This window comes from Erythrolamprus reginae, chromosome 2, assembly GCF_031021105.1.
Source record: "Erythrolamprus reginae isolate rEryReg1 chromosome 2, rEryReg1.hap1, whole genome shotgun sequence".
Taxonomy (NCBI): Eukaryota; Metazoa; Chordata; class Lepidosauria; order Squamata; family Dipsadidae; genus Erythrolamprus; species Erythrolamprus reginae.
Window position 1 is genome coordinate 233,213,569 of NC_091951.1, and position 14,822 is coordinate 233,228,390.

Below are 14,822 nucleotides of genomic sequence, written 5' to 3' on the forward strand. Positions count from 1 at the left end.
AGATGAATGGTTCCGGTGGGAGGAGGAGGGTGGAATATAGCTCCACCGGACTACGGCTAAATATCAAAGAAAAATATAGGAAACCCCCCCCCCCCCCCCCCCCGTTGAGTCAGCAACTGCTTTGAAGTTCTGGGGAGGCGAAGTGTCCCCGTTTCCAGAAATTCTAGATTCGGCGGTGTTCGTGGCGGTGGCGAGTTGTTTGGCCACGAACATGCCTGGAGTCAGGTTGGCGGAGATATGGAGGAATGGCGGCTACTATTTACAGCTGAGCCGCGCTGCCGAGAGTGAGTCGGGTGAGTCGGAGAAGGGAAGAGTGGAGGACCGTGACGGCCAGGGAGAGGGAGAGGGAGCAAACCAAGAAACAACTGGCTTGGACGACCCAGACTCCGGGGGAAGCCTTTTTTGGAGGAGGTCTCCTGAAGCTGATGGTCCCCTGGAGGGGTCTCGAGTGTGCAAGGAAGGACAGCTGACGGGAGGAGAGAGCGTGCACCGAGAGAAAAAGGAGAGAGGGGAGAAGAGGGGCGACGTCTGAAATTGCCCTCCCCCCACTGCATAGACCCGAGACGCCAAGGAGCTGTATGGTGGGAGCACCCGGCGCCGGAGGGACTATGGAGGAATGAACTAGTGGGAGGAAGGAGAGGAAAGAAAGAGGAAGGAGGAAAGAGGAACTGAGACTGAGGCAGTGCCTGAAGCTTGCCCTACTGAGCCCACATGGAGTTCCTATTAAGACCTCATAAGACTGCAGAGGGTCTGGAGACCTGGAAGCATTGTAAGAGCACAGGAGAGGAAGTGACTGAGAACCCAGAGAAAGACCTGAGAGTGCCAGCCAGTGGCAGTGGCTGGCACCAAAAACTTAACAACAATATGCCAAGATTTCTCCCTCAACAACATTTTCCCCCTGATAAATTCTTTTTTCCCCCCAGAACTCACCTTTAAGAACTGGTGTCAGCATTGCTGGCTTAATGGATAGTTGATTTTTAATTATTTCCTATATTTTTAGCACTTTAGAACTTTGCACTTTACCAACTTTAATTAATAGCTAAGCTCTGATTTTATATTATTAACTATTAATCTATGAACTTTTTATTCCTATTTTATATTGTGATATATATTATTAGTATTTTAATTATTATTAATTTAATTCATTTTAATATCACTATGGGGTTTTGTAATTAATGGATGATTGGGGTAAATTTGGGACGAATGATTGGTATGAATGCAATGGTTGGGGCGGGTGGGAGTATGGTATGAATGTGATAAATGGAAGCAGTATGAATGATAGACTTTGCCCACCTGACGCCGGAGAGGCGGGAGGGGAGGGGGCACTAATCTCTGGGGTGACAGAGGGTCAGAATATTCCTGTGTTGCTGGGGAGAGGCAGATATGGCGGGGGCCGCGGAGTTAGCCGTTCCAGGGGAACGAGAGACCGTTGCTTAATAACGGTCCCTTGTTCCGGCTCTGTGAGCCCAATCTTGGGTACTGGTGATGAGTGTAACTCTGGCCCTGGGCTCAGGTTGCTGCTGCTTAATGCCAGGTCGGTGGTAAATAAAGCTCTCCTCATCCGGGATCTGATCCTGGATGAGGAGGCCGACCTGGCATGTATTACTGAAACCTGGCTGGGCCCAGAGGGAGGTGTTCCTCTCTCTGAAATCTGCCCAGCTGGGTTTCAGATATGGCATCAACCTCGACCCCAGGGAAGGGGGGGAGGAGTGGCTATTATAGCCAGGGAGAGCCTTTGCCTACGTGGACTCATTGCTCCGGAAATTGCGGGTTGCGAGTCACTCTTGATGAAGTTGGACTTAGGGGTTCAGGTGGGCTTATTTCTCACGTACCTGCCTCCCAGCTGCGTGTCAAAAGCCCTGCCTGTGCTACTCGAGGAGGTAGCCGGGTTGGCGGTGGAGTTCCCTAGACTTATTGTCTTGGGGGACTTCAACCTGCCGTCACTCGGCGAAACCTCTGGGTTGGCACAGGAGTTCATGGCCACCATGACAGCCATGGACCTGACTCAAGTAGTACAGGGTCCGACTCATGAGGGGAGGCACGCACCCGACATGGTATTCCTTTCCGAGCAATTGAGTAATGGTCTGAGACTAAGGGGCTTAGAAGCAGTGCCTTTGTCATGGTCAGACCATTTTCTACTACGGCTTGACTTCCTGGCTCCAATCCTTCCCCGCAGGGAGGCGGAACCAATTAAGATGTTCCGCCCCAGACGCCTGATGGACCCAGAGGGCTTTCAGACGGCGCTTGGGGTTATTCCAGAGGCACTTGTCCACAGTTCGGCAGAGTCTCTTGCGAAAGCCTGGAACGAGGCTGCAGCAGGGGCTCTTGACCGGATTGCGCCTTTGCGACCTCTCCGTGGCGCTAGACCCCGTAGAGCTCCATGGTTCAACGAGGAGCTCCGGGAGTTGAAACGCCAGAAGAGACGTCTAGAGAAGCGATGGAGGAAGAGTAGGTCTGAATCTGATCGAACACTTGTAAGAGCTTTTATTAAGACTTACAAAGTGGCGCTCAAGGCGGCAAGATGCGCGTACCATGCCGCCTTGATTGCATCAGCGGAATCCCGCCCGGCCGCTCTGTTTAGGGTGACCCGCTCCCTTCTTAATCAGGGGGGAGTTGGGGAGCCCTTGCAGAGTAGTGCCGAGAACTTTAACTCGTTTTTCGCTGATAAAGTCGCTTGGATTCGGGCTGACCTCGACTCCAATTGTAAAACAGAGTCGACTGACAACGAGTCAGTCGAGGTGACTGGGGCACGTACTTGTCCACCTGTCTGGGAAGAGTTTGATCTGGTGACACCTGATGAAGTGGACAAGGCCATTGGAGCTGTGAGTTCCGCCACCTGTTTACTGGATCCGTGTCCCTCCTGGTTGGTTTCGGCCGGCAGGGAGGTGACACGGAGCTGGGCCCAGGAGATTACCAACGCTTCCTTGGGGAGGGGAGTTTTTCCATCACTCTATAAAGAAGCGCTTGTGCGCCCCCTCCTCAAGAAGCCCTCCCTGGACCCAGCTGTGCTTAATAACTACCGTCCAGTCTCCAACCTTCCCTTTATGGGGAAGGTTGTTGAGAAGGTGGTGGCACTCCAACTCCAGCGGTCCTTGGAAGAAGCCGATTATCTAGGTCCCCGGCAGTCGGGTTTCAGGCCCGGTTACAGCACGGAAACTGCTTTGGTCGCGTTGATGGATGATCTCTGGCGGGCCCGGGACAGGGGTTTATCCTCTGTCCTGGTGCTCCTTGACCTCTCAGCGGCTTTTGATACCATCGACCATGGTATCCTTCTGCACCGGCTGGAGGGGTTGGGAGTGGGAGGCACTGTTCTTCAGTGGTTCTCCTCCTACCTCTCTGGCCGGTCGCAGTCGGTGTTAGTGGGGGGTCAGAGGTCGACTCCTAGGTTTCTCCCTTGTGGGGTGCCTCAGGGGTCGGTCCTCTCCCCCCTGCTATTCAACATCTACATGAAACCGCTGGGCGAGATCATCCAAGGACATGGGGTGAGGTATCATCAATATGCGGATGATACCCAGCTTTACATCTCCACCCCATGCCCAGTCAACGAAGCGGTGGAAGTGATGTGCCGGTGCCTGGAGGCTGTTGGGGCCTGGATGGGTGTCAACAGACTCAAACTCAACCCGGATAAGACGGAGTGGCTGTGGGTTCTGCCTCCCAAGGACAATTCCATCTGTCCGTCCATCACCCTGGGGGGGGGAATTATTGACCCCCTCAGAGAGGGTCCGCAACTTGGGCGTCCTCCTCGATCCACAGCTCACATTAGAAAAACATCTGTCAGCTGTGGCGAGGGGGGCGTTTGCCCAGGTTCGCCTGGTGCACCAGTTGCGGCCCTATCTGGACCGGGACTCATTGCTCACAGTCACTCATGCCCTCATCACCTCGAGGTTCGACTACTGTAATGCTCTCTACATGGGGCTACCTTTGAAAAGTGTTCGGAAACTTCAGATCGTGCAGAATGCAGCTGCGAGAGCAGTCATGGGCCTACCTAGGTATGCCCATGTTTCACCATCACTCCGCAGTCTGCATTGGTTGCCGATCAACTTCCGGTCACAATTCAAAGTGTTGGTTATGACCTTTAAAGCCCTTCATGGCACTGGACCAGAATATCTCCGAGACCGCCTGCTGCCGCACGAATCCCAGCGACCGATTAGGTCCCACAGAGTGGGCCTTCTCCGGGTCCCGTCAACTAAACAATGTCGGTTGGCGGGCCCCAGGGGAAGAGCCTTCTCTGTGGTGGCCCCGACCCTCTGGAACCAACTCCCCCCAGAGATTAGAACTGCCCCTACTCTCCTTGCCTTTCGTAAACTCCTTAAGACCCACCTGTGTCGTCAGGCATGGGGGAACTGAGACATCTCCCCCGGGCATATACAATTTATGAATGGTATGTGTGTATGTATGTGTGCTTAGAAAATGGGGTTTTTAAAATGTTTTTAGTAGAAATTTAGATTTGCTGAAATTGTATTCTGTTATTCTGTTGTGAGCCGCCCCGAGTCTGCGGAGAGGGGCGGCATACAAATCTAAATAAACTCAACTCAATAAACTTAAGGGCAGCATGACTGCCTCTGTGGCCCCTCTGCTGGCAGGCTAATGGATAGTTAGCTGCTCTGAGGACAGATTGCTGGAATACACAAACCGATCAAACAGAGCAGTGCTCATTTTGTTTTCTATTGAATGAGGCTAATAGTAATAATCCATAGAAAAGTATTTAAAAAACTTATTTATTTATATAGTGTTCTGTCTGGGTCACTCCGGAAGCTATGACCAACCCAAAAAGATAAGCCAGACACACCGGTAGAATCCAAACACAGTTTTATAATGAGAAAGAGAAAAATAACCAACAGAAAATGTCTTTACAAGTCAGGAAAACACTGGAACTCCAAACAGATACACAAAGGTAATTGTCCATACAAAAACACAGGATCCTTGATGATAAACGAGGCTGTTGCTGACAGGCACAAACCTCCCACGGGTCTTCAAGACTGCTGGGCCACGAGCCAGGAACAGAAACGCTGAGAGACAATGCAGATTACAGCAATTCCACTCAGATAACACTCCACACTGTTACAAGAGTTTGCCTGCCTTATAAACCCTTCCCTGCTAATGAGGACCACGCCCCAGCCCTGGTGTTCCTTATTCAATGCTGATAATATCTATTCAGTTGCTGCCTCCTTTGATCTATGTGTCTCTGTCGCATATCAATGACAGCTTGTGCTTCATCATCCAATGACTCTAGAGACTCCAAGCTACTTGCTGAAGAGAGCCCCTCCCCAGGGCTCCCAGGCCCCTCTTCCTCGTCACATTCCTCTTCGCTCTCATCCTCCCCCGGGCATGGAGCCAGCAGAGACGCAGCTGGTCTTTCCTCTGCCTCAGGCTGAACCACAACATATAGTAAATAATTATTTAATATTAATTAATTTATTATTTCTAGATGATTATATATTTTAAAGATATTTCATTAAACAAGAAAGAAAAAGAGATATATAATTGAACAAAAGAAAAGGAGAAGAAATCTAGTATTAGAAAATATATAGTTACTATGATAGGTAATTGTCACAGTTCTTTCACACTTCAAGTCATTGATTCCTTCGTAATACAATAAAGTTTTTAATTCGAGATAAGTTGATAGAAGGCAAGATATTCCTCTGGCTGTCTTGAAGTCGTTAACACAGTCACAGAGAGGGTTTGATGCATATATATATGTTTTTTTTATTTTTGAGTCTGTTCCTTTAAACAAGCACAGTTGTCACAGTCAATGATGGAAGGATTAATCCAAGATACTTATTGAGTTCTTGCTTCTGATGAAATTAGCTAAGTTGAGAATAGAAACCTAAAGATAAACTTCCACTTGTGTTAGTCTTTTAGAAATCCTCCAGCTCTGAGGAGAGAAAAGAAAAACGGCTGCGAATTCCCCTTAGTCACTTCCCTCAGCTTTGTGGTGCACTCAAAAATAAAGGTCCAATAAACGACCCAATAAGCAGGATTATTGGTTGGAATTATTCCCTCTTTTCCTTTACTTGGGGGGATAAACCGAAAATAGTTATAGGCCGATAGATCGCTTTTTAAGGTAATATGATTTCTTTCAATTGTGAGTGTCTTGCCGCTGGGGGAGGGGGGAGGATGACAGCTCCCACCCTCCTTCTCGCTTCTCGAAGCTTTGGTTTATAAATCCGCCAATCGGTTATAGCCCCCAGACACCCACCGCCAGAATCACGAACAGAAGTAAAGAGAAAAATTCAAATCCTGATGGGTATTTTACACTTCTCCGTTCTGTACTATCGCCTCGCCAGTGTAAGATTAGCATTCTCCAGCCGGGAGTACCTCAGGCCGCCATGTTGCTCCTGATTTTAGATGTCTGATCTTCTTTCGGGAAATTCCTGATCCGCCGTCTCGAGCCGCTGCCTGAAAAAAACCCTGGCTAACAGGAGTCCCCACACATCAGCTACCTCCCCATGTATACTGTGGTTGAAGAAGGACTGACCGAAACACCTCAAAAGTGGAGGAATAACCGGAGCTCTGCTCCTCACCATCCACTCGGCTCCGCGGCTTTTTTAAATGGTAATTTCATTTATTATTATTATTATTATTATTATTATTATTATTATTATCATTATCATTATCATTATCATTATCATTATCATTATCATTATCATTATCATTATTTATTAGACTTGTATGCCGCCCCTCTCCGAAAACTCGGGACAGCTCACAGAACACAATACAAAAACAATATGTATACAAATCTAATAATTAAAAACTATAAGCTAAAACCCCATTACATTAAAAAGCAGTCACGAGACTGGAGACTGGACAGCCAACTTCTCTGGAACGATATAGGGCCATGATGGCAAACCCATGGCACACATGACACAGGTGGCACATGGAGCCATATCAGAGGCACGCAAGACGCTGCCCTATGTCAGCTCCATCTGATTTTCGGCCTTGGGAAAGGCTGTTTCATCATCTATATGCTTCAGGAAGCTTCCCTGAACCCTCTGGAGCAATGTTCCCTCTAATGTTTTTTCGGTGTGGGCGGAAAAGTATAGTGTCTGAGCGACAGTCCCTTTGGGACTGGGCGGCATAGAAGTATAAGTAAGTAAGTAAGTAAGTAAGTAAGTAAGTAAGTAAATAAATAAATAAATAAATTCCCTTCTTTTTTTATTAAAAGAAATTAATAATAAAACAAAACCAAAATCTATTACTATTATTACTATCTTCTCTTTTTCCATCCCTGTCTCCTCCCCCCTTGTGTGTGTTTGTGTGAACTCTTGAACCATTTCCAATAACAGGTGAGCTATTGGAAATGGTTCAAGAGTTCACACACACACACACACACACATACACAAACGGCTGGGTTTTTTTTCTCTGTTATTATTTGGGTGCTTTTTATCATATGCTTTAAATCAAGAGTCATTTCTCTCTCTTTCTCTCTCCCCATCTTGCTCTCTCTCTTTTTCTCACTTTCTCTCTCCCTCTCTTTCTATCTCTCTCCCCCTCTTGCTCTCTCTCTCTCTCTTTCTCTCTCATTTCCTTTCTCTCTTTCTATTGCTTTCTTTCTCCTCTCTCTTTCTTTCTATCTCTCTTGCCTTCTTTCTCTTCTATCTCTTGCTATCTCTCTCTCCACCCCTTTCGCTCTGTCTCTCTTTCTCACTTACTTTCTCTCTCTCTCTCTGTCAGCAAGGGGGCTGCGAGAGCGCTTTCTCTGAGCACTTCGGGAATGCCTGCCCTGCCTATACTGCAGCCCCCTTGCTGAAAGGTCCGGGACGAAAGCGCTCCCAGCGAAGGGGCTGCGAGAGGGCATTCTCGAAGCGCACGGAGAAAGCCCTCTCTCGCAGTCCCCTGGCTGGGAGCGTTTTCGTCCCCAGAAGCTGCAGCCACCAAGGAAGAAGTCAAGCACCAAGGCAGGAGGCGGCGGAGGAGGAGAGGGGGCCGATCAGGTGGGCGGGGGGCAGGGCCGAGAGGCCAGGGGCGCGAGGGGGCTGGAAGCACCGTGGGGAGGGAGGGGCGGCCGCTGCTCCCTTTCCTCCTACTGCCGGCACCTCCCCGCCCCCGCACACACACCCCTCACGGGCTGGCAGGGGGATGGGGAGCGCGCGCCCGTGGAAAAGGGTGCGCGGGGGGTATTTTGGGGCACACACGTACACACGCGCGCAACTTACGGGGAACGCTGCTCTGGAGTGCACAAAAGAGCACAACTGCAAGCCAGAAGTGTGTTTTCTGAACTTCCAGGTTGCCTATTGTACTGCTTTTTACACTCCAGGGCTTCAGGAAGCTTCCTTGAAGCGTCTGGAGAGCAAAAAACAGCACAACAGCAAACCGGAAGTGTGTTTTTTCTGAACTTCTGATTTGGCTGTTTTTTTCATGTCCCAGGCTTCAATGAGGCCTGTGCGCAGAAACGGGAGGATGCGTGGGGAAGAGGGATGGGATTGGGAAGATACACACATGCTAGCACACCCACAAACTCCCTTTTGCCATCACTGGTATACGATCTGCTTGAATTAGGGGGTTGGAATAGAACACCTCCAAGGTCTCTTCCCATTGTTATAGACTTGCTCACTGGATTCCATGCTGATTTTCCGCACTTGAGGCAGCAGAAATTAAGATGGTCAAAGGTCAGCTTCAAATTGGTGTGTTTGAGATGGGCAGGGGGAGGGAAGAAATAGTAAAATGGTGCCTTGTGGAATTTCCCCCAATCGCCATTCAGACGGAAGGGAGTACAATACAATATCTCCGGGATCGTCTTCTGCCACATGAATCCCAGCAGCCGATAAGGTCCCACAGAGTTGGCCTTGTCCGGGTCCCGTCGACTAAACAATGTCGTCTGGCAGTCCCCAGGGAAGAGCCTTCTCTGTGGCGGCCCCTGCCCTCTGGAATCAACTCCCCCCAGAGATCAGAACTGCCTCCATCCTTTTGCCTTTCATAAATTGTTCAAGACTCACCTATATCGCCAGGCATGGGGGAATTGAGACATCTCCCCTGGGCTTATATAGTTTATATATGGTATGCTAGTGTTGTATGATTTTTAAATGACTGGTTTTTAGATACTTTCTTTTAATATTAGATTTGTTACATTATCCAGTCAACGAAGCAGTGGAAGTGATGTGCCGGTACCTGGAGGCTGTTGGGGTCTGGATGGGTGTCAACAGGCTCAAACTCAACCCTGATACAACGGAGTGGCTATGGGTTTTGCCTCCCAAGGACAATCCCACCTGTCCGTCCATACCCTGGGGGGGGGAAGTATTGACCCCCTCAGAGAGGGTTCGCAACTTGGGCGTCCCCCTCGATCCACAGCTAACATTAGAAAACCATCTTTCAGCTGTGGCGATGGGGGCGTTTGCCCAGGTTCACCTGGTGCACCAGTTGCGGTCCTATTTGGACAGGAAGCCACTGCTCGCAGTCACTCATGCCCTCATCACCTCGAGGTTCGATTACTGCAACGCTCTCTACATGGGGCTACCTTTGAAAAATGTTTGGAAACTTCAGATCATGCAGAATGCGGCCGCGAGAGCTTCATGGCTTCATGAAAGAGACCACAGAGAAAATTAACAAGGCCAGGAAGGCTCTGTATGAAGTCATGGAATATATAGCTAAATACACTTGTCAGCCATGGGTAGAGGGACCCTATTGTCCTGCTAAATATTCAGCACAGGAATCCATAAAACACAATAACGTATATTAGTTCTTTACTCTTAATAATTTATGAAACAAATAACATATATTAATTCTTGCTATTAATGATATTGAGAACTGGGGTCTTCAGATGCATTCCTTGGACAAGACTTAGGTGGCAGGGCTCTTAGAAAATGAGAGAAATTAGTAAATTGATTGACCTTTTTAAAAGTAATTATTAGCCACTTCCATATTATGCATGATTCTTTTAATATTATAAAGTTGTAAGTGTACTTTATGTTGACTACTAGCCAAATACTCAACTGTATAACTTAAGAATTTTAATTACTATAGAGATCTAAGTTTTTAATAAGTGAGAGGCAATTGTACATTTGTTTACACAAATAAAATTGCAATTAAACAGCTGTGATGTGGCAATGTGTAAGTGGCTTGAAATAGCGGGTTCTAGTATTTGATCTGGTTCTTGAAGGTTGAAATTTATTATATTCCATTTTAGAGGTTAGATAGGTTGTTTGATTCATTCTTGCATGCAACTTCAAAAGAACTCTCTCACAAGGATCAGTTTCTCCGCAAGTATGCAGCTCTATCAAAAACCTAACTGCCCCAAAATAGTTAAATTCATTTTTATAAAGGTTCACTGATGTTAGACTTGCCTCCTGATGCGCCCAATCTCAGAATTACTAGACATAGCTTATTAAACATACTAATATTTATTTATTTATTCTTTGTCCAATATACAATACATATGAAATAGAACAGACATTAAGTAATATAAATAAAGATAGAAAGTAAGAAAGAAGAGAAGTAGAAGGAATGGAGAGAAAATATATGATATATGAGATAAGGGAAGACAATTGGACAGGGGACGATAGGCACATCAGTGCACTTATGTACACCCCTTACTGGCCTCTTAGGAACCTGGAGAGGTCAATCATGGAGAGTCTTAGGGAGAAATATTGGGGGCTGGGGGCTGACACTACTGAGTCCGGCAATGAGTTCCACGCTTCGACAACTCGATTGTTAAAGTCATATTTTTTTCAGTCAAGTTTGGAGCGGTTAATATTAAGTTTGAATTTGTTGTGTGCTCTTGTGTTGTTGCTGTTGAAGCTGAAGTAGTCGTTGACCGGAAGGACGTTGCAGCATATGATCTTGTGGGCAATACTTAAATCGTGTTTTAGGCGCCGCAGTTCTAAGCTTTCAAGATCCAGGATAGTTAGTCTAATTTCGTAGGGTATTCTGTTTCGAGTGGAGGAGTGAAGGGCTCTTCTGGTGAAATACCTTTGGACGTTTTCGAGAGTGTTGATGTCTGAGATGTGGTGTGGGTTCCAGACAGATGAGCTGTATTCGAGAATGGGTCTGGCATAGGTTTTGTAGGCTCTAGTCAGTAGTGAGAGATTGCCAGAGCAGAAGCTACGTAGGATCAGGTTAACAACTCTGGAAGCCTTTTTGGCGATATTGTTGCAGTGGGCTTTAGCACTTAGGTCATTTGTTATTAGTATTCCAAGGTCTTTTACTGAGTGTGGGTTGGCTGAGAGAATTTGTTTATTCAGTTCATATATGTGGTTTGGATTCTTTTTGCCGATGTGGAGGGTATAGCATTTGTTGGTTGATATTTGAAGTTGCCAGGTGTTAGACCAATCTGAGACAAAGTCGAGGTCTTTTTGGAGAGTGAGTGTGTTGTCAGTGGTGTTGAAAAGTTTCACATCGTCGGCAAAAAGCACACAGTTGCTTGCGATATTATCGCAGAGGTCATTGATGTACAGGATGAAAAGAGTAATAGAAATAAAAGTTCAGAAAGGACCAAACAGAAGGAGAGAAGAATTGGGTTCTTGCTCAAGTCTCTCATCAAAATTGTGCAGTGATGGAGGTTTTTGTGAAAGAGGTAGGTGAGGAGGATTTAGAGGGGGATTTCAGGGACAAGGAGGAAATGAATGGCTAAAGAGGTCAGAAAGAACAATTAACAGAAAATCAAAGGGTGGAACTACAACAGAATCAATGTGGCTGCTGCATTGAGGAGAGATATGCTTAGTAAACTACAGACAACCATTAGGTTTTAACTCTAGGTGTCAGCCTTCCAGAACCCAATTTCCATTAAAAACCAAGAGCAGCTGTGAGCCACTCTGATCATTGCATGATGCATTTTCTATCTGCTTACAAAGATTTAAAGCCACAAAACCAACAATTAAATCAGTGAGGACTTGGATTGAAGAGGCAAAGCTAAAGCTACAGGATTGCTTTGACTGCCCAGACTAGAATATTTTTCACCTGCCCAGAAGAGCCGGGTAGCTGTCGGCCGGTCAAGAGGCGCAAACGGAGGTGGGAAATCCCAATAGGGGATTCCAGGGGCGGAGCTTTGACGCCACGGAGACGTCCTTCCTGGCGGCCGAAACGGGGACTCCAGGAAGGATGTCTCCGTTATGTCAAACCTCCACCCCTGGAATCCCCTACTGGGATTCCCCACTTCCGTTTGCACCTCCTGACTGGCTGACAGCTCCCCGGCTCTTCTGGGAAGGTGACAGCTGGCCAGTGGCGCTTCTTGGCATTCTCCTGAACCTGAACCTGAACTTTTGCCGAACTTCCGGGCTTGGCATTCAGGAGAACGGTGAGAAGCGCCCCCTGCTGTTTCGGACGGCGTTTCTCGGCATGCTCCCGAACCCAAACTTTTGCCGAACCTTTGGAAAAGTTTGGGTTTGGGTTCGGCATACCGAATTTCGCAAAGTTTGACTACTAAGCCCATATAATATGAAAAATCAAAATTAAGTTAAGAAAGCCCATAACTTTGTATTGAGAATCTAGATTTGCATGTCCAGCTGGTCTAACTCTAATCTAGTATCGTGTCATGCTACAGGTGAAACTTAAAAAATTAGAATGTCCATGTATATGCCATGTATATGAGATAGACCAGTCTAAATAAATAAATGTACCGTATATGACACAGAGCAGGCTAAATAAATAACATTTGCTCCCAAATAGAAATATCCGGTGTAACCATTTCTTCCTGTTGCCTTGTCTTGTTTTGCCTTGGTATTTTATCGCCAACTGGGTTTCTCCCACTTCGGACTAGTTCACAAGAACCGGTAGCCACTCGCTGGTGCCATTACAATAATGTCACAAAACCGGATTGGTCAGTGCTGGTCCATGGGCTATAAAGATGGTTCTCGACTTATGACCAGGATTGATCCCAAACTTTCAGCTGTTAAGTGAGACATTTGTTAAGTGAGTTTTCACACATTTTACTACCTTTTTTTGGCCATTGTTGTTAACTGTATGTGATAAGTTATTAACATGGTCGTTAAATGAATTTGGCTTCAGCATTGATTTTGCTTTTCAAACGGTTGCAGTAGATGATCAAATTTACTTATTTATTTATTTAATTGGATTTGTATGCCGCCCCTCTCCGAGGACTCGAGGCAGCTCACAGCATTTACAAAAACGGGAACAATCATATAAATTCAATTAATACTACATTAAAAACAACCATTAAATTCTATTAAAAGAAAGTAAAACCTATCAAACCAATTATTCAACACTCATACTTGAAACATTCATTGATCAGGGGGAAGATGTAAATGTCCCAAGCCTGGCGGCAAAGATGAGTTTTTAAGCTCTTTTGGAAGGCAAGGAGGGTGGAGGCAGTGAGAATCTCTGGGGGGAGCTGATTCTAGAGGGTTCCCCTAGGTCCCACCAGCCGACATGGTTTGGTTAACGGGATCCTAAGGAGGCCAACTCTGTGGGATCTCACCGGTCGCTGGGATTCGTGCGGCAGAAGGCGGTCTCGGAGATAATCTGGTCCTATGCCATGAAGGGCTTTATATGAACTTGGGAGACAGCAGTGGTCATAATTATGAACCAATTGCCAAACATCTCAATTTGATTACATGATCAAGGGATTGATACAAAGGTCATAAGTTTGAAAAGTGGTCATAAGTTCCTATTTTCAGTGCCATTGTAACTTTCAACAGTCACTAAATGAACTTTAAATGAAGCCTAATGACTACTTGTCCTATGTCTACCTAATCCTGTTTCCAATATTTTGAATTCTCCCATTACAGGAAGAATAAAAACTATAGCGATATGATACAATGGATATTTTAGAACCAAAAATGCAAAATTGGATTTAAAAGGAAGTCAGAAATTGTTCAGTTTCCGTGAAGCGTGTGCTTTCATATTTCATTGTATCTGATTTTGTACAAATTGGGAAACTGGTTACTTTAAACTGGGTGTCTATTTTTATTTTTATTTTGTTCCTAGTGTATATTTGGAAATTTAAAATAGAATATATTTGCTACTACCAAGTCCGTTCCTGAGGAAAGAAGAACTGTCTCTCTATATATATTAGGGCAGTGAATGTATTTCAGTACAGAATCTCTCTAACGTGAAGTCCCATTATCAGTAACAGTAATCCTCAACTTAAGACTGCAATTGAAGCCAGAATTACATTTGTAAGTTGTTGCAGTCCTAAATCGAGGCATCACATGGATTCCAGAAGGATGCAAACAGTGACAAATGTAAGGCAATTGCCGAGCATCTAATTGCAATTATGTAACCATAGATGGGGGGAACTTGGCCAGCCTAGAAAACTTAAGAAGAGCTCTTTGGATTTTTTTTACTTGCAGGTATCGATGGCTGGGGCTGCCAGGACCCCAAATACATCGAAGTCTGGCAGGGACCTGCCCTTCGTGGGGTGAGTGTCCTCTCATCCGAGGGACTCTGAAGCCCCCAAGAAGGTGGCTAGGAGTAAGGTTTACAAGAGGGGAGGCATCTCTACCCTCTGCCTCTACTTTGGCTAACAGAAGAATGACTCAGGCCCTTCGTTCTCTCCCCAGGATGGAGATCCCCAGAAGATGGACTCCAGGGCTCTCCTCTATTAAGGAACTGGTAAGGCCACTGGTAAGACCCCCTCCCCACTGTAATGGCAGACATCCTGCCAAGAAATTATGCCAATAGATTTAATATTTGCCTTCTTATTTCAGGAGCCACAAGATGAAGAAAATAGCCAGGGTTCAGGGTAGGTAAAAAAACGTGCAGAGGGGAGGCGTCTCTGCTTCTGCTGCTGCTGCTTGTGTCACAGGACAGGTGGCACAGGGCAGTCCCACTGGCAGGCCAAACCCCTTGTCAGGCCAGCTGGAAGGGCTCTTGGAGCGTCTACATGGCCACTTTTGCAAAATGGGCCATGGCTGATTTTGATCTTTGTC

General features: G+C 46.4%; 1 protein-coding gene across 1 annotated transcript in view; it reads left to right on the forward strand.

The window, feature by feature from the left end:
- Positions 1-211: 211 nt before the first annotated feature.
- Positions 212-14,822, forward strand: part of LOC139159530 (perilipin-3-like) — a 44,532-nt gene continuing 29,921 nt past the window's right edge. The window contains exon 1 of the mRNA XM_070736841.1: positions 212-293. Within this exon, the coding sequence (XP_070592942.1) occupies positions 212-293 (82 nt within the window). The remainder of the gene's footprint in view (positions 294-14,822) is intronic.